This window comes from Protobothrops mucrosquamatus, unplaced genomic scaffold (genome assembly GCF_001527695.2).
Source record: "Protobothrops mucrosquamatus isolate PMUCROS unplaced genomic scaffold, P.Mucros_1.0 scaffold180, whole genome shotgun sequence".
NCBI lineage: Eukaryota > Metazoa > Chordata > Lepidosauria > Squamata > Viperidae > Protobothrops > Protobothrops mucrosquamatus.
In genome coordinates, this window is record NW_015386539.1 from 177,719 (window position 1) to 196,552 (window position 18,834).

The 18,834-nt window shown below is 42.9% G+C and overlaps 1 protein-coding gene across 1 annotated transcript; it reads right to left on the reverse strand.

The window, feature by feature from the left end:
• Positions 1-849: 849 nt before the first annotated feature.
• Positions 850-17,532, reverse strand: MPHOSPH9 (M-phase phosphoprotein 9). Its single transcript, XM_029283663.1, has 23 exons — positions 17,429-17,532; positions 17,006-17,147; positions 16,446-16,535; positions 14,645-15,162; positions 14,149-14,251; positions 13,300-13,399; positions 12,358-12,461; positions 11,764-11,886; positions 10,535-10,980; positions 10,279-10,434; positions 9,490-9,577; positions 8,484-8,699; positions 7,824-7,871; positions 7,143-7,207; positions 6,541-6,642; positions 6,046-6,183; positions 5,655-5,842; positions 4,943-5,101; positions 4,144-4,264; positions 3,435-3,532; positions 2,453-2,631; positions 1,687-1,755; positions 850-1,048 (listed from the first exon to the last, which is right to left on the reverse strand). Exons 1-23 carry the CDS (start codon positions 17,530-17,532, stop codon positions 947-949), a joined length of 3,459 nt encoding a protein of 1,152 aa, XP_029139496.1. The 3' UTR covers positions 850-946.
• Positions 17,533-18,834: the final 1,302 nt, after the last annotated feature.

Consider the following 18,834-nt stretch of genomic DNA (forward strand, 5'->3'; position numbering starts at 1 on the left):
ATAGATGATAGATAGATAGATAGATAGATAGATAGATAGATAGATAGATAGATAGATAGATAGATAGATAGATAGATAGATAGATCCAGTTGGACACACTGGAAAATCTTTATCCATTATGGCAACTGTGCGTGCACAATTACCTGGAGTTCAAACTGTGATGGAAAAGGCAAGAAGGAGGCAAAAGAGGCTTTAAAAACAACAGTTAAGCAACTTCAGTTTAGACACTTAATTTTAATTCATATTTCCGCGATAAAGCATGCCAAATAAAAGCTAGTGGTTTAAAAAAGAGAACTTCTGATCTCTCTCAAACTCCCTGGAATGCAATGAGATGGATACTGCAATAGTTTTTTTCCCAACTTTCTTGATTTGTTGGTAACACTGCACTGTAACGTGGCAAAGGAGCTTAGGAAAAGAAGATGCAGTTTTGAATTTTAAGCTAAGAAATGTTTCCTTGCAGCTCACTTCCTCGGAAAAAGGCTGTGCGTCCTGTTAGCATCGATTTAAAAAGTCCCCACTTTGTACGTACGTACGTACTTCACACGACAGGCTTGGCTTTGAACCTCTAAAAGTGATGAGCACCATCAAATCAATCACAACACGATAAACGTCTCAAAAAAAACAAAAACGAGCTGCCCTCTCAGTGTCTCTAGGCTTACAAAGAATTCAGGTCTGCCGTTTTTCGAAAATACCCTGCGTCTTCAAAAGTAGCAAAATACAAAAAAACCCGACAGATCGACTCCTTTCGGTATAAAAAAAAAATAGGGTTTTGTTTTTTTTAAAATACGTGGCTCAGTACAAAATATCCGGGGGGGGGGGGGAATTGTGTAAAGAGGACATGATTGCAAAAAGGCAGGGGTAGGTTTAGAAAAATACAAAACCGGTTTGCATAATTATTGTACTTTAGTGCAAATAAAGGGGTACGTGTCTTAAAAGTCGGGTCCTCTCAAATGTTTGCGGAGGTGCGTAAAATCTGGAACCTCTTCAGGGTCATACGGATGGATCCCAATTCTCGATTAATTCTTTCCAGGCGATCCTCCAGAGCTTCCTGAGAGGGTTATTCGGGCAGGGCATTCAGGATCCAGAGAGAATCAGAAAGAAAAAAACCTGTGATGATTCTGGAAATTGACATTTGCGGCTTGTCTTTTACGCGCGTGATGCATTTTGTGATCTGGATGAAATCATGGTCTGCTGCGGACAGCCTGAGATCCAACTGTTCAGCCTGAAAGAACTACAGGTAGTTCGATGATGCAACAGCACTGGAAAAAGGCATCTGCAGACCGTCCTCACACTTACGACCGTCACAGCATTCCCCCCCCCGGGTCACATGATCAAAATTCAGGTGCTCAGCCACGGCTATTTACCAGGATTGCAGCATGCCAGGATTGTGGTGTCAAACGGGGGAAGCCAGCTTCGCTTAACGCCCGTGTTAATTCACTCAACAAAGGTGATTATTTTATTTCCCGCCCAAAGTCGCTGGAATGTGATGGGTGACAAATACATTTTATAAATAAATATTATAAATTTTTCACGTAACCAAAAAGGCTGTAAAATCGGGTGTGGCTTGCTTAGCAGTGGATATTCTGGTCCCCCAATTGTGGTCATAAATCAAGGACTACCTGCACGCACACACAGACACACAAACAGGCGCACCCTTAATCCCGCAGACACAACAAGAATTGTAACCTGATTCAGCCGGGCCTGTAGCGTCATCCTTCCTCCGGCGCAAGGAATTCGGCTCAGCTGGGACTCAATCTATCGGCACAGAAAGATCAGGAAAGAGGGAACGCTTTAACGAAACGGGAAGAAGAACCCCACAAAGAAATAAAAACTGCCCACAAAAAAAGCAGGCAATCTTTTTCCAGTTCAGTGGATCTGGCCAGTTTCTCAACCTTTACAACTTTATGACGTGTGGGTTTCAACTCCCAGAATTCTCCAGCCAGCCATGTTTGAACCGTGGATTCGCTGCGTGTTTGCCACACTTCCGTGGGGAAATTACCTCTAAGCTGACCCTGGAAATGGTGCCGAGATGAATTTCAGATTATTCAGGCATTTCTGATGATTCACCCCAATGTTGGGTAGCCAGTTTGGTCTAGTTGTTAAGTTCAAATCCCACCTTAACCGTGAAAGCTGGCTGGGTGACCTTGGGCCAATCACCAGGAGACTGTGAGTTCTAGTCCTGCCTTAGGCACAAAAGCCGGCTGGGTGATCTTGGGCTAATCCTTCTCTGTCAGCCCAACTCACCCCACAGGGTTGTTGTTATGGGGAAAATAGGAGAAGGATGACAGGTGGAAGATGTTTGCCGACTTGAGAGATTTGTAGAAATAATAAAGGCAAGATGCAAATAATAAATGCATCATAAAAAAAAACTCTTAACGCCCCTAGCAAAGGTGATGTGGATCTCTCTGAAGGAAGGGGAGAGGGGAGAGAAGCCCAAACGCTTCACCTTTACCTGTTGCTTTTCTTGAGTCAGCTCGTCAAACAGCCTCTCGGTCTCTGCCAAGGTCCTAATCCTGGAAACGTACTTGAACTGGGGCTCGTAAGGAGCCGGAGGGGCCGAAGACGATCCCGACTCGCTGCTGGTGGCAGAGCGGCCCTCTTCGTAACCTTCCCGTGAGGAATCTCTGTTTGCTCGGGAACGCAGAGGTTGTGCGTAGGAGGAAGACTTGGAACCTCTGCGGCTTTCTGGGCAACTGGGCTGCAGTCCTGTTTCCACACACACACCCAAAACAAAGAGAGAAAGGGGAGACCTGATTATAAATCAGCCACGAAATCACATTCAGACGACAGACTTGCCTCCAGAAATTGTGAGCGCCCCAACCCTGGAGTTTTTTAAAGAGATTGGACAGCCGTTTGTCTGAAATGTTATAGGGTTTCCTGATCAAGCAGGAGGTTGGACTAGAAGACCTCTGAGGTCCCTTCCAACTCTGTTCTTCTGTTTTACTTCCATAATGTCGGCAAAGCCTCTGAGCCCATCTGGAATTGGGGGGAGGATCCCAGCATCCATGCAGACCGTGGCCTTCCGCAAAGGGGTCAAAATTTGGCTCTGCAGCTTTGCGTGGGGGGCATAGAGGAGCCCACAACATGGGGCCGGCTAATCCCCGTGAGAGCCTCTAATAACCGCTCAATGGCCATCTTGAGATTTTTTTTTACCCTTTTGAAGTTTGTACGGTTGTTATTCTACATTTTTTAAAAAACCCTAACTTAATTTTAATATTAATTTTTCATAGTTTGTTTCATTTTATCCGTCGTATTATCTTGTACACCGCCCAGAGCCCCTCTTGGAGGTAGACAGGCGGTCTAGAAACATGAAACACGAATAAACAAAGAAAGACAGCCGCCTCTCAGCAATCCAGACCGAAAGAGGTTCAGGAATGATCAGCAGCTTTCGAGGAATTCGAACGGCAGAGGGTCCCACCTGCTGCAGAATTTACCTTCTGTATCGTCTCCTGAGCAAAACTGAAGCCTTTTCCGTGGGCTGCCGTAGTGCAGAGCGGGCCCAGCGACAACGTCATCCAGACGGATATCAAATCTAGCGTAGAAAAGAAGAAAGTTCCATGCAAGGAGACTTGCATTTCTCCCCCCCCCCTCTCTTCCCAAGGGTGTGCTGCTAAAATTTATATTTTTCTTCCTGCCAATACTGAATAAATACAGGTGATCCTCAACTCACAAGAGTTTGTTTAGTGACCGTTCAAAGTTACAACGGCCCTGGAAAAAAAAGGGATATGACACTTACGACCGCTGCAGGATCCCCACGGTCACGTAAGCAAAATCCAGACTGACTCACATTTACGACGGTTGCATTTGTCCCGGGGTCCCATGATCCCCTTTTGCGACTTTCTAACATGCAAAGTCAATGGGGAAGCCAGATTCACTTAACAGCCATGTTGCTCGCTTAACAACGGCACTGATTCGCTTAACAAAGGAGACAAGGTCGTAAAACGGGGCAAAATTCGCCCAGCAAGTCTCTCACTTAGTGACATAAGCGTGGGGCTCAATTTCTGGTGGTAAATTGAGGAATGTCTGTGTAGTAAGGTTCCAGAGGCCATTTCCTATCAATTCGAGAGAGCACGAACTAAATTGGAAAGTCGACCAAAACAGCCAGAAGACCTAATTGCTGCCGGCTCGTCGGGGAATCCATACCTGGTCACAGCGTCTTCGTTTCTGCTGAGAAAGTGGCTGAAACCCGGGGACAGATTTTCTTTGGGGGAGCGCTTGGGGCTGTAGGTCACGGCCACCGGAGTCAACATGGTCTCCCGCTTGGCTGCCGAGAGAAAGCAGGCAGAGAAGACGTCAAGAGCGAAGAATCGGGACCGTAGGTTAAATTGCAGCTCAGAAGACTTATTGCTCACGCTTACAGACTCGAGGCAACTGAAGTTCGATCTTAGATTGGCACCAGAGAAAGGTCAACGTAATTCAGGAAGGGTTGAACTTGGACCGTTTGTGGCAGCGTAACGATTCTAGGCTCATGACTTGCTTGCCCCCCCCCCCGCTCTCCTGCTCTTCTCCTATAGAAGGCACCCCAAGCTTAGTTATCTGGCATTCACACACACCCTTTGAGACAAAGGCATGCTGCTCAAGGTCTTGGTTCAGAGGGTTTTCTGTCCAAGTGAGATCGACATGGGGTGGGCTTTTGGGGGTGTTACTGAACCCCACTTCCCATCACTGGGATAGTAAGGGGCAACAGAAGTCGCAGTCCATTAGTATCAAGAGGGCTGCCAGGGATGTCTGCGGGTCAGGGTTAAAAAAACCTCAAGATGCACAGGTGAAAAAAAACACAACAAAACAAATGGAGACTTGATTGCATCATCTTTCCATTTTTTGGACCATAACTTGCGGGCATGCTGGCTGGGGAATTCTGGGAATTGAAGTCCACATGACTTAAAGTGGTCAAGGTTACCCCCCCACACACATACTAAATTAGACAATCCAAAATTTTTACTTGGCGTATTTGTCTTCCTGTTTGAAGGTGGGAGCGATGAAGATCGCTGGGACGAGTTGAATTTTTTGTGCCTCGGATGCTCTTTGCTCTTCTCGGGCGAACGGCTCATATCCAAGGATGTCTCAGTGAACCCCACAACCGGACACCGAACAAGTGTTTCTGAAATAAGCAAAGGCAGCAGAGAGGGTTTTCCTTCAGGAAGGTATCTGGGCCCTTTTTCCTACCGTGGGGAAATGCTGAAAGCAATTTTCGTTATCTATGCCTATGGGATGTACATAGAGACACATGGTGAAGGTAACAACCCCCCAAAAATATTGAAAGAAGTGAAATGAAATTGTGGACTCGCTGAATATTAGCTGCAATGTGTCTCCCATGTCTGCATATCTTATTAAAAAAGCCTTGTGCTCTACATCAGAGGTCCCCAACCTTTTGGACACCAGGGACCGGTTATGTGGAGAGTTTCTTCCGCAGACCGGAGGGAGCGTGGTTTTGTGTGCTGCCCGCATCCTGCGGCTGGGGCTTTGCTTCTTTGCGCGGCCCGGTTGCTGGCATGCTGCGGCCCGGTACCGGTCCACAGACCGGGGGTTGGGGACCCCTGCTCTACATAGAGTTATCTTTTCATCTAAATCCAAGCCGGCACAATTTTCCCATAGAAGGAATATTTTTTATTTCTGTAGGAACAATTCTAATAAACGAATCAAAATTGACTTACTGTTGGTCTCTGCTCTGGCCTCTTCCTCTTTCTCTACCTGGGTGCCTCGGTTCTTCAAAGCCTTCCTTTCCTCAAATTCTTTAAAGGCCTTGAGGATGGGGATCTCTTGGGTTTTGATCTCTTTCTGAATGGCTTCGTTGGTGAGGAGACAATTTGGAGAGGGATCCTTCTCTGGAGGAGAGTGACGCCTAGAAATATGCAGGAAAGCCCAGCCTGTTCATCTCACGGCTGGTCAGAGCAAGTGTTTCCTTTTCCCAGATTCAAACCAGATTACATTATTGGAAGGTAACCCTCACAGTAACCTATGGGAGGTTGGGGTGGTTTTTTTGGTAATCCAAGTAACTTAGTCTGGAATGTATTCTTTGTAGACAGGAAGTAAAATATTGCTTACCGAAGAGAGGTGAACTCTTTTTCAAGCCGGTTGTCGATGGGACTTCCTTGAGCTGCCAAAGGCTGACCGGTAAAGATTGAAAATTCAGATCCTGGGATCAGCCACTTCCTTCTGCTCACATCAAAGCTTTCTAATTTGCTGAGAGGACAGAGAGAAGCAGGGAATAACGAAGAACTAAAACGGAGGATGTAACATTTCATGCTTTCAAATGAAAAAGCAGACTTTATTAGGCGCTATTTTCAGGATTCTGGCAAAGCAGTACAGGCAGTCCTTGACTTACAACCAAAACTAAGCCCAAACTTTTGGTTGCTAAGCGAGACAGTTGTTAAGGCAGTTTCCCCCCATTTTACCACCTTCTGAAGAACAGTGGCTCTTCTGCACATCACACTAGGTGAACCCACGATCCTTTTTCATCCTTCTTAAAATTACAGTAGCCTTTGTGTGTGTGTGTGTGTGTGTGGCTTTCTCACCCTGACACAATCCTTACTTGCTAACCTGGCGTAGGATGGTCCAAAGTGTCCCTCGGCAAGGGAACGAAATTTGAGTGAGTTTTCATGTTCTAATTGCTTGACCTGAGTTTCCAGTTTCGAGACTGTTCTAGAGGAGAAAAAGAACAAGGATCAATTTTAGCCGTGTTAATGCTGCGTATGATCCCAGTTTTTGTGGCTAGAATAGACGACTCATTTTCTAAAAGCTGTTGGGAAACCTCCGGGCTGGGTTGGATCATGTTTCCCTATTTGGCGACCAAGATCTAAAGCTCGACAGTTCTGGAAAATAACAGAATAACAGAGTTGGAAGGGACCTTGGAGGTCTTCTAGTCCAACCCCCTGCTCAGGCAGGAAATAGTATACATTGGAATGAAACAAAGGTTCAAAGTTGGATGTCTTTTTCAACTTGCAATCTTTTTTTTTATTAAACTTTTATTTAAAGGTCTATTCCCAGAGTTTTAGGGACTAGCTCTTTGGTAGATTTGATTCAGCAACTGCCTGGTTAACATATTGATGAAATATGCTAATAAACATGCTATTAAAAATAGAAACATTGGAGAGGCTTTGGAACTTTTCTTGCTTTTCTAGGATTAAAGGGTTCAATATTACCTCTTCAAATCAGAAATCTGAGTGTGCGCATCGAGTAATTTGTTCTCAGTAATATTCAAAGAATCCTGTGGGGGAGAGAAAAAAACACATTAAGGGTAACACAACCACTGATTTTAGGAACACCAAATGATTTAAGTGTTTCTCTTTCATCAGCTGATCATTAATTCAACTTGTCTTCAGCTTCCCTGAAGAAAAAAAAGCTTTGCTAAGGCTTCTCTTCGTTTGTCCTTGGCAAATAATTCATCATATATTCAGAACCCATCAGGAGGGTTCCATTCTCCAGCCACGGCTGGTTAACCTCATGCCTTTCTTGAGGTGGATGTCTCACTATCTGCTTGAACAGTTTTCTGTTTCCAAGTTCCCTTGTTTCTAAATTCTTTTGGCAGAGGTCCACTTAGCTGGCTGCTGTCCACTGTTTCAGATACAGGACAGCCTGAGTGATTTAAATAAATGTACAGAAGATCTGACGTGTGACAAATTCAGCTGACAGGACTGGACTTTTCATCCCTCCTAAGGACAAACATTTTTGTGGACAAAAAGCTTATTTCTGGGGGAAATAAATACACCTGCTTTTACTCACGATCAAGGAACCGCTAAAGCCCATTTGGTTTTGGATCCCCTTCCCCTAAAAATGGACTCAGTTCCGCAAAAAAAAAAAAAAAAAAAAACCCTGCTGCTTACCTTAACTCGTTCATGCTCCTTCCCAAGCGATTCGTATTCTCCCAAAAGCTACCAAGAAAGTAACGTTTTTATTATTGATTCGTAAGATTTCAAACCGTCTAGATAGAATAAAAAATCTAACTGGCACAAATCACAGCATCCGGTACAGCCATCAAATCAGGATTTCGGCAAATTCTACCTTTTATGATTGTGACTTCTTTCTAGTTGGCATTTAAGAAAAAAAAAATCCTTCAGTCTTATTATCGGTCCGTTAGCACAGAGTGTAAGTTAAGAAGCAGTTATTTAATAAGGGGGGGGGAGACTGAAATGAATTTGAGCTAGCAGGAAGAGCAAAGACCTGTTTTATCCATGGGTGAAAAGTCTCTACTCAGCTATCTCCAGTTCAACAGGATAACTCCACAATTATTCTTAAGGTCAAAATGTCCTGTTTTAATCTCTCTTTTTTTAAAAAAGAGACACAGGCCTTTTCTTCATAGATAGCCAAATGATCAACAGTGCTACCCTGGCTTTCTGTGGCTATAGAAAAAGACTTGGTCCGTAACAATTGAAGACTTGGTCCGTAACAATTGAAGACTTGGTCCGTAACAATTTTGAGGAAGTTCTTGACAATTCGCAACACCCACATTCCAAACTGGGCGAGTCTGGTGTCCCCCAACTTACATTTTGAAACATCTTATTCTCTTCCTTTAACCGGGCGTCCTTGTTATCAGAGAGCTTGTAGGCTTTCTCAAAGGCCTCTTCCAGATCTTTGAGTCTTCTCTTGAGGCGGCTGATGGTGTTGTCTTTGTCCTTGCTACTCGTGCGCATTTGTTCGATGCGCTCCTGCAAGGACTTGGTGCTGTTGCTGATGGCACTGAAGCGCTCACGCCAATCTGTCTGGAAGGTGAACAGGCCGAGAGTTGGAAGGGACCTTGGAGGTCTTCTAGTCCAACCCCCTGCTCAGGCAGGAGACCCTGTACCATTTCAGACCAATGGCTGTCCAGTCTCTTCCTAAAAAACCTGTGATGGAGGACTCACAGCTTCTGAAGGCAAGCTGCTCCATGACTACATTGAGACTGTAAGCAGGACAAACCGTCACATCGGAAAGAATAACATGCAGATTTCAGCCAGCCTGTTTTTCATTGGGGTCACGCCAAAGTAGAACAAATTCTTCTTCATTTTTATTAAGTTCCATTAATTTAGCAGCAATAAAGTTCCTCAACCTTAGCAACTTTTAAGAAGGGTGAACTTCAACCCCCAGAATTCTGGCTGGCTGGGGAATTCTGGGCGTTGGAAGTCCACGTATATGAAAGTTGTTAAGGTTGAGGAATTCTATAAAATGAAGAAGAATTTGATCTACTTGAGTGTGACTCAGCCCGAGAAAATCTCGTATACTTCTAGGCTGCGCACTCCTGGGAACACAACACAAGACTTCAGGGTGTACTTCCCAGGCTTCTGTTCCCAGATACCAAGCCACTTCATTCACAGAAAATTGTTCTTCCTCTTCTCCCCAAATGTGGGAGTCCTCGGTGCCCTTGACCAAGACATGACCATATTTTGGCCCTCTCGGTCTTCCTTCCTACCCTTCCCTGCCAGTTCACGACCATAAAGAGACGTCTGAAATGATGCCCAGCACATTTTTAATAATTTGTTTTTTCATTATAGCTGGACTACTCCATCCACTTACTACTTCCATCTCTAAGGCCTTGTTTTTATTTTCGAGGGATCGCACACGGCTGTTGGCTTCGTGCAGAGCAGCTTCTAGCTGGTCACACCTAAAAATTCAAATAGAAAGCCATTAAGTATAAAACAATATATGGTATTATTCATATTTTTAGGTGAACTGCTTCGCTGGATCGATGACCAGAGGCCAACACTTCCAGAAATGTATTACAAGTAATCCTTGAGTTATAAGCAATCATTTGGTGACTGCTTGAAGTTACAAGATCCCTGAAAAAAAGGGACTTGTGACAGTTACAAGGTCATAAATTCATAAATATGAATCAGCTGCCAAGCGTCTGAATTTTGATCTGCAACTGTCATGAACCACTTTTTAAAATAAATATGACGGTTGCAGTGTCCCGTGGTCATGTGATCCTTTGGTGACTTTCAAGAAAGGCTGTAAAACGTCCCTTAACAGATGTCACTTAACAAATGTCCCACCTCATTGTGGTCATAAGTCAAGGATTACCTTTATTCTTCCCTGCTCACAAGTGAAGCAGTGAGTTACTATGGGGAGAATTCGCAGAGCAACAATCTATTTGAAGTACAGCGGCCCTTTCTGTTTTGCTCACAACTTATCCTTCATTAAAACAAATAACACAAAGAGATTCCCTAAACGGCCACTTGATTTTCAGCTGTCCAAACTGGAGCCAGGAAGGTTCAGAAACAGTTTTATCCAGGCAGAATTATTTCAAAAATGATGAAAAAAAAGAAAGAAAGATACGGACATTATTCCAAGCAACTCAGCCAATACCTGTCCGTAAGATTTTGATTGATTTTCTTCATTTCTTCAGAAGGAGAGGTATGGCTTGCTTCTAACTGCTGCTTTAAATTGAGAATTTCGGACTCGTAATACGCTCGGAGATCAGCTATGTGCCGGATGTGTTTTTCCCTCAAATTCTGCCTAATCCTGATTTTTAAAAATAGTAATAAAAAAAGAACAAAACATTTAAAAGCTTAGCAACTTTGTTGGACACTGTTTCTGAAGAAGAAAACTGGGATTCTCTTACTTGGAGAGGACCAGGGGATCTTCTACGCAAGCAAGCGAAAGTTTGTGCTGCGTCAAAGGATTCTCAGCAGAAGGAATCGGGTGCCGTACCACCGAAGACGGCGTGAGGGTTAAGTTCTCGTTGTCCTCCATGTCTAAAAGCTCGTCATTTGGATGATGAGAGCCGGTGACGTTGGCTGCGTTCTCAAACTCACAGCTGCCCCAGGAATCTGCATGCAAGGCTGCCGAGCAATAGGTGTATCGGGGAGACTCGGCGGAGCGAGGGGATACCACGGTGCTCGTGTGGGAAAACGAATCCACCTCTGAAGGAAGGGAAAAACCCACAGGATCTGCCATGGAATCTGGAGACAAGGGAGCTTGCTCTGGGCTGGCGTAGAACCTGGGCAGACGCCGTCCCGTGTTCAGCTCACCTGGTTTCATGTGGAGCGTTGGGTCGAGGGTCAGGATCTGCCAAATAAACGTCATGGTGATTGAAGTGAAAAAAACAAACAAACCAAGACCCAATTAAGGGCAAATTAGTTGCTTCGAGATGATTGTGGTGTGGAAGGAGATGCTTGAGGGTCCCTTGGATAGTAATAAGATCCAATCAGTCAATCCTCAAGGAAACCAATCCTGTCCTTTGGAAGGATAGAGATTGAAGCTGAGAGTGAAGAATCGTAATAGGAGAACAAATCCATCAAGACAAGAGTCAGCAGTCCATCTGCATTTAAAGGACGAAGGCCACTCTCTGGAAGTCCACATTCTGGACAGAGAGGACCCTGATTTGAAAGAGGGGTCGAAGAGGCCATCTAGGTCAAAATTGAACAGCCTTCTCTCAACAGAGGGGGAGGGATACAATACCACCTATCCCCTATTTACAACACAGTCCCTTTAGCAGTTCCAAGAAGGCTCCACGCCGATTTGCACTGTTCAGGTTGACCCCAAGGACCCAGATAAGCCTCCAAGTGGCCTCAAGGACTCTCAAAAAGAGCACTAATGACCAGATGACTGCAAGGAATATAAACCCGTCCATTCCCCACCATTCAGTCAGAACTGAAGAAGCTTCAGTCCAGTCCAAGAAAGTCCAGTTGCCTCTTGAAAAAGCACCTTTGGGACCATCAGCTAATAGATTAATCACAATTAAGGATTGTGATTAGTCTGGGGGGTCTGGAAAAGCATGACCAGTTGTTAAGTGCAAGAAAGGAGGGACATTTTCAAGGCAACAGGCAGAACTAAAATGCGAGTTATTACCTCTGGGGGATGAGTTGAGTGCAGGGGGGTGAAATTCCACTCTACAAGTGGCTTATCTTCCTTCTGTTTCTTATGATAAATATCCTTTAAGGATGTAGGCTTCAGTTCGTCGCTGGAAGACAGCTAAGGGGAAAGAATTCAGATTGAGAGTGTAAGCTTTTATTTCATATAATGATGAACCATATTTTTAGATGGGAATACAGAGTGTTTTGGGAAGAGAGGCAAATAGGATAATTCCAGGAACAGGACACCAGTCACTATAAGGCAGTATTTCTCTACCTCGGCAACTTTCAGATGGGTGAACTTCAACTCCCAGAATTCCACAGCTGGCTGGGGAAGTCTGGGAGATGAAGTCCACCCATCTTAAAGTTGCCAAGGTAGAGAAACATGGCTATATGGCAAAAGTAGAGCTTGGAACACATAGCAGCTTAATGCCATAAGGGGAGAGCAGAATTGTTGTCACACATTAAACACACACGTTGTCACCCTTCATGTGTTAAATAATGAGCAAGCAGCACCAGCCAACAGAGGGAAGAGAGACCAAAAAAAAAAAAAAACATTCAGCAAAACAGGAAAAAAAAAGTTAGCAAATACCTGTTCTGAAGAAGCCTTTGTTGAGAACGTAAGGAATTCATTTCCCAAATTCTTAGGCAACGCTCGATACATCTCCTTCTCATCTAATTTCCAATAGGTCAGCCCTGTAGTATAAAATAGGCATCTCAGAACTGATTTAAGGATAGCAAAGAGCTGGGATATCATTTTAAAAGAAAAATATAGTGAGGTAAAGTTTGGGGCTTTAGGGAAGACGTGTGGCTGAAACATTAGTTTAACACCCGCAGGGTTTGACAAGCAATAAAAGTAAAGAGAGCGTGTTAATTCTGCAGAGAGCTCTGAGGGGATCAGTGCCAACGAAAGAACATTTGTCCTTTACAATATTTCAACCTGGAAGGTGGTCCTTACCCTGAGACTCCCTCCCTCCCTCCTTCCTTCTAGTTAAAAGAGTCTTCTCTGTATTCAAACAGAATAAATTTGATTAAAGCCTCGGTTTTAATCAGCTGCATCAGAATCTCTGCTCATCGGAAGTAAGAGGGTCAAAGCTAAACAAAGAAATATAGGTAGTCCTTGACTTACAGCCGTTCATGTGTTCAAAGTCACAACGGCATTGAAAAAAAGGACCTTTTTTTTTACATTTACGGCCGTGCTGACATGATCAAAATTCAGCCACCTGGAAACTGGTTCACATTTATGACGGTGGCAGCGTCCCAGGGTGTCACGTGATCCCCTTTTGCAACCTTCTGACAAGCAAAGTGTCAATGGGGATTCACTTAACCGTGTGATAACTTAACAACCACCCACCAAATTGGATTCCCAATTGCAGATGGGCTTTGCTTACTCTTTAGCTTACACTCTGCCACTATTTCAAGAAAGAACCCTGAAAATGAAGAGAACGGCTATCTCAGCTAGAATGATCCCCTCTGTTACAAATGCGCCATGCTCACAAGAGGTACAGAGGAATAAATCTGGAAGCTACTGTACCTGAAGAAAGAGAGACCAAAGAATTTTGGCTTCCACTTTGCTGATTGAGGTAAAACGGAGTGGTGGATGGCGCAGCAGCAGCAGCAGCGATGTCATCGGTCTGTAATTCCACAGAACGGGGAAGAGAAAAACCACAGATTTATTGTAAAAAAAAAAAACCCACCCTAAAACACGATCTCCCTCACTGAAGGCCAAAAAAAGAGTCATTTGCCCCAGCAATCTGAGAAAAGTATATTTTGTCACAGGAGTAATCCCATCAAATTCCATAGTGCCACCCACAGTCACTTCGAAATAAGATGGGCAAAAATCTTAATAAATAAATAAAAAGTGTAGGCTTCCGAGGCTGTAGGCTGAGCTCGTCTATTATTCCCAACTAAGCCCAAGAACGGACATTTTGGCTAGGATTGAACGAAAGGCACCAGGGTTGACATACACAGAAAGGGCTTTAAGGCCTGCCAATCTTAAGTAGGATCATTACAGGCCGCAAAGAAAACCCTCCCTCTGAATGTAAAAACATCAAATAAAGGAGAAATTCCTATTTTAAAAAAAGCAAAGGGAGGATTGAATATACTGCCTTGGGGCGGGGGTCTCCAATCTTGGCAACTTTTAAGGCTTGTGGACATCAACTCCCAGAATTCCTCAGCCAGCCATGCTGCCTGGGGATTTCTGGGAGTTGGAGTCCACAAATCTTAAAGTTGCCAAGTTAACTGGGCAGGGCAATCCTTGTAACACCAACGTGCTCGCTGGGGGATTCTGGGAGTCAACATCCCCACAGCTTTAAAATTGTGGTCCACGTTCATTCACGGCTGCCACCCCGTTTGGAAGAAAGGATTTCAGCAACTCTTTTACCCTGCCAACGGTTTGCTCTGTTCCCGGTGTGGTCTCCTCTTCCACGCTTGTTTTTTTCACGTGGTTTTGTTTCATCTTTTGAGCCCAGGAGGTTAAAGATTTGCTGCAGAAAAAGAAAACCGAGACACGGCGAATAAAAATAATTGCTTGAGCGCTGCAATTTATACCTTTCTGCAGATGGCAACAGTATAAACAGGAGCTCCGGCCTCCTCTGTAAAACCGCAATGGACCTCTCAGAGCAGGGTCCCAAGCTTGGCAACTTGAAGATGGGTGGACTTCAACTCCCAGGATTCCCCAGTCAGCATTCTGGGAATTCAAATCCAACCTGTCTTAAGCATGCTTGGCTGGGGAATTTTGGGAGAGGAAGCCCACCCGTCTTAAAGTTTCTAAGATTGAGAAACACTAGACTAGACTAAAGAAGCAAATTTCAAAGCTGGTAACTGATCATCTAACTTTAAAGATGAAGCCAACGAACTGAATAGTATCAGCCACTCACCAACTTGGTTCCTCAGGGTGACCTTCGTGAATCGGATGCTCCATCTGAGCGGGGAAATCGCCATCGTTCCCCTTCAGAGGTGGAGAATGTCCTGTTGCGGTTTGCAAACCTTCTCTTTCGTCCTGAATGCTGCCCACAACGGAATCCTCCAGGGCTGGCGCTGGACAGTTCTGCCATTTGGTCATCGTCTCCGAGTTTTCCATGCATGCCTGAAGGTCATCACATTTGCCAGGACTCAGTTCCGCAGTAGATAACGTACCATATCCGCTGCTTACTGAAACACTCTTTGTCAGGCCCTCCTGGTGCATGACTGAAGCCTCTGCCTGGTTGTCAGCATGGCTGGGGTGGAACTGACTGGTAAAGAGCTCGTGTTCTTCAAAAGCGTTGGCCTTCAACCCCATCTGACCTCCTAGCAACGGGCAGCTGTCTGAAAGTCTGATGGAAGAGGCCAGTTTGGGACACGAGCACGTGTTTTTGGTTTGCAGTGTCCCCAAGCGCCTGATTTCATTTTGTATGTGCTGGAAAGAAGAGAAAAAAAGCCCAAACCTTTCATTAAAAAGCAAGGCTTTAATCAAACAGGCAGCATTTCATCAACTGGACGAGAAGAACGTTTTAATCCCGTCCGTAGGACATTTTCACATACACACACAACATGCAGAAATGTGTTATGGTACAGAAATGGAAATACTTAGAAATTTGTTCTACATCTGTTTTTAAAACACATGCATGGACACATTCATGTGGCTTTTCCGAGACAGAATCAGACCTCCAACAGAGAAATATAAAGGGAAAAGAACTCTCAATCTAAGTGGCTTTAAATGAAAGAAGACAATTTGTTGGGCTGGGCTGGCTTGCTTCTTCTCTCAATAAAGAATTACAAGTTAGAAACCTTTCCCCGTTGGACCACAAAGAGTGCTGCTATTTCATAACAAACTCAAGACATAAAATGAAATGCCAATCGGACACAGACAGAGCTTCAGGATTAAGCCAAAAACACTTTAGTCAATGCTCAAATTTGCAACAGGCAATGTTTCTGCACCACACAATTTTCAGAACATCCAACGGTGGGAAATATTATTTGGTAAGTAGCCTCATTTCTCCAATGCAACACGCAACCTCAGACACGTACGTACAGGTGAGTATTCTGCAAGTATGAAGTATGAAAAACGTGGCCAGGAAATAAAAGAAGGAAAAAGACCAATGTACGAAAGGGGAAAAGAGAACTGTAAAACAACAATACCTCAATTATTTGTTTCAATTTCAGGAACAGTTGGTTACTATTAGTGAAGAGGGCCATCAGGAAAGGTAAGGGAAAAACAGTTACCAAAAATGGTGTAAATATTAAAAGGCACTAAATACACACAGACCAAATGTATGAAAACATCTATATTTTCATCTGTAGGAGTTGATGTTCCCAGAAAAATCAGTTAACAGTTTGGTTGAAGAGATTAACAAAGCTATTGGAGGGAATACTTTTATCGACAAAATCCATTTCCAAACAAGTGTGAAAAGACAGCCTGGGTTGACAGGAAGTGTGCATACATACACACACTCACTCAAACCATATGTAACACCGATAGTTTTAATATCTCAAGGCTTCACAAAGAGATGTAAACAGAGGCATACTCTACATACCTTCCTGCCAACTAAGGAGCTATTTTATGCATTTGATAAAATTATAGTAAACAGCATTCCCATCCTTATCAGTTATCTCCCAACTCCCTAGCAATTCCCATCTCACGTTCTTGACAGCCAGACCTTCAGTACAAAGGCAAAATGTAAACTAAATGAAACAACTTACATGTATTTGATGATAAAATAGTTTTTGCTGAGCAACTATCTGTTCTTGGCACTGCCTCTCCACCAGTCTGAACAACTGTAGCCACCTGGTCTGTGGGAAAATACAAGATTCAGCAAAGAAAATAAACATTTTCTTCCTTTATGAAATATAAATTCCATTTGCCCACATCTAGCCTGGCAATTGATTGATCCTCTGTTTGTCTAGAAGCTGTTATCTGATACCTGTATTCAGTATAAGACCTGGAAAAAAGCCCCAAGGCAGAAAGAAAACAAAAAAAACCCCTGAAAATCTGAATCTAGAGAATTATGAAAATCTGAATCTAGAGAATTAGAGTCCTAGCAAAGCATTTAAGATTTCAAGCCTTAACACTGGGAAACAACAAATATTAATTTGTTAACTGACTTTATGTTTATCTTTTTATCTTTTGTAAGGTGCCCAGAGTCGCTTTTAATGGTGAGATGGGCAACATATACATTTAATAAATAAATTAAACTAGGAAGGTGAAGTTAGGCTGCTGTTTGTAATAACGGAGCAACATATGTGGAAAGACTGTTACATACCTCACAATTCTTCAGTATTTTGGGATGACTATTTCTTTGAGCATCTTGCATAAATGAAGCCAACATACTAACCTCTTCAGTTACTGCAGAAGGATCAGCTTTGCCCAAGAAACTGGAGACGACATCTGGGTTGAATAAAGGACTGTCGAACAAATAAAAATATGAATTATTTATTTACTGAAACTCAACTGGGCTTTGCTGACAACACCTGCTTGCTCTGAAGACAATATGGAAAATCTGCAGAGTTTTTCCTAAGTCTTTGGCTGGACTTTGTTAACTTGATTAAAATAAATGACTTGTCAGTAATAAGCAGGTTTTTGGACAAGCTTAGGCAAGATTGTGCTAAAATTCTATTTGAAAAATTGGACTCTGAAAATACTATAGACTTTAAGAAGCGTGATACTGGTTAAATTTCCTACTGACCTGTTGTTACTTATGTTATGATCAAGCGAGTTGTGAGTATTCTTAGAATCAGGGTCCGCTCTTGGTGCTTCTTGCTCTGGATTCACCAATCCCAGGTTTTCCATATCTCATGCTTGCAGAGATTGTGATTATCCTTAAAAAATTAAAATGTGTTTAAAATCTGTAAAAAACAGATTCATTGCTTGGTCTGATCTAACCATTGCACCACTGCGTCCAGCCAATATTTAGAAACATTTATTTCTTTATTAACACATATATTCAGTGTAGTTCTTGGGTAACAGAAAACCATTCTACCTGCCTTATATATCCACAACATTCCAGCCAAATGCTCTTTTACTGCTGCTGTTTCATCCAGGTGGCTAAATCCGAAATAAACTCTGCAATATGAATAAAGAAAAGACAGCTGTGAAGCACCCCTTTATGAAGAAAAAAAGTTATCCATTTCCTAGTACATCATATGCCTGACCTATTTCTTCCCAACCAGTTCTGTGTGCATGAATTATTTGCAGAAAGGCCTTAATTTATTCATGCAGTATTCTTCAAATTTTATCCTCCAAAACAGATTGAATGTGTCCTTTTTAAAATGCAATTAAATGTAGGCACAATTTTAATTAAACACAAATTTAGCTAATATATAAAATATACATATACATACACACATATACAGATATATATATACACATAGACATGCATATACATACACACACATACACTAAATTTCTCTCCTTTTTTAACTCAAAAGGGGTTTATAAGTGCATAATCAAACAGGGTCAGGGCCAGCTGTGCATAAGAGATAAACATTTGCCAAGTCAGTTCGAAATATAAATGGAGGCTGGGAAGACACATATTCAGCTTTATATATTATATTTCTTCCCCCAGACTTGGGTGGGGAGGATGTTCTCTATTTTGTATATTTATTATTTAGGTCTGTTTCCCCTATTACAGACAACTTTTTAAAATCTGCTTTTTAATTCTCAAATATAGCAACATATAACCCAAAATACATTAAACGGTAGATGTTATTTACGGTATTCTCTTTTGATGAAACGGTGAGGAAGTTGCTCTCTTTACCAATAAAGAGAAAATTGCAACTGATCGTGCGCAAAACAATTTCCTGAATTTTTAATCCATCTGGGAAATGACCCCCCACGAAATTGATCCGCTGTTACCTCATTTTTCTTCTTTATCCATATTTCCAATGGAAATAAAGATGTATTTATCCTATTTATTTTTAATATTCAGATTTATCTATCCAGCTCCTGTATCCTCTCAAATTAAAACGAACAAACACAAAATCAGTAAGAATAACCACCACAAACAACATCTGTCTATCACAGAAGCAGGAGAAAGACTTGACAGGTGGATAAAAATGGCAAATCCAACGTAAACAAAGACCCATGATAACG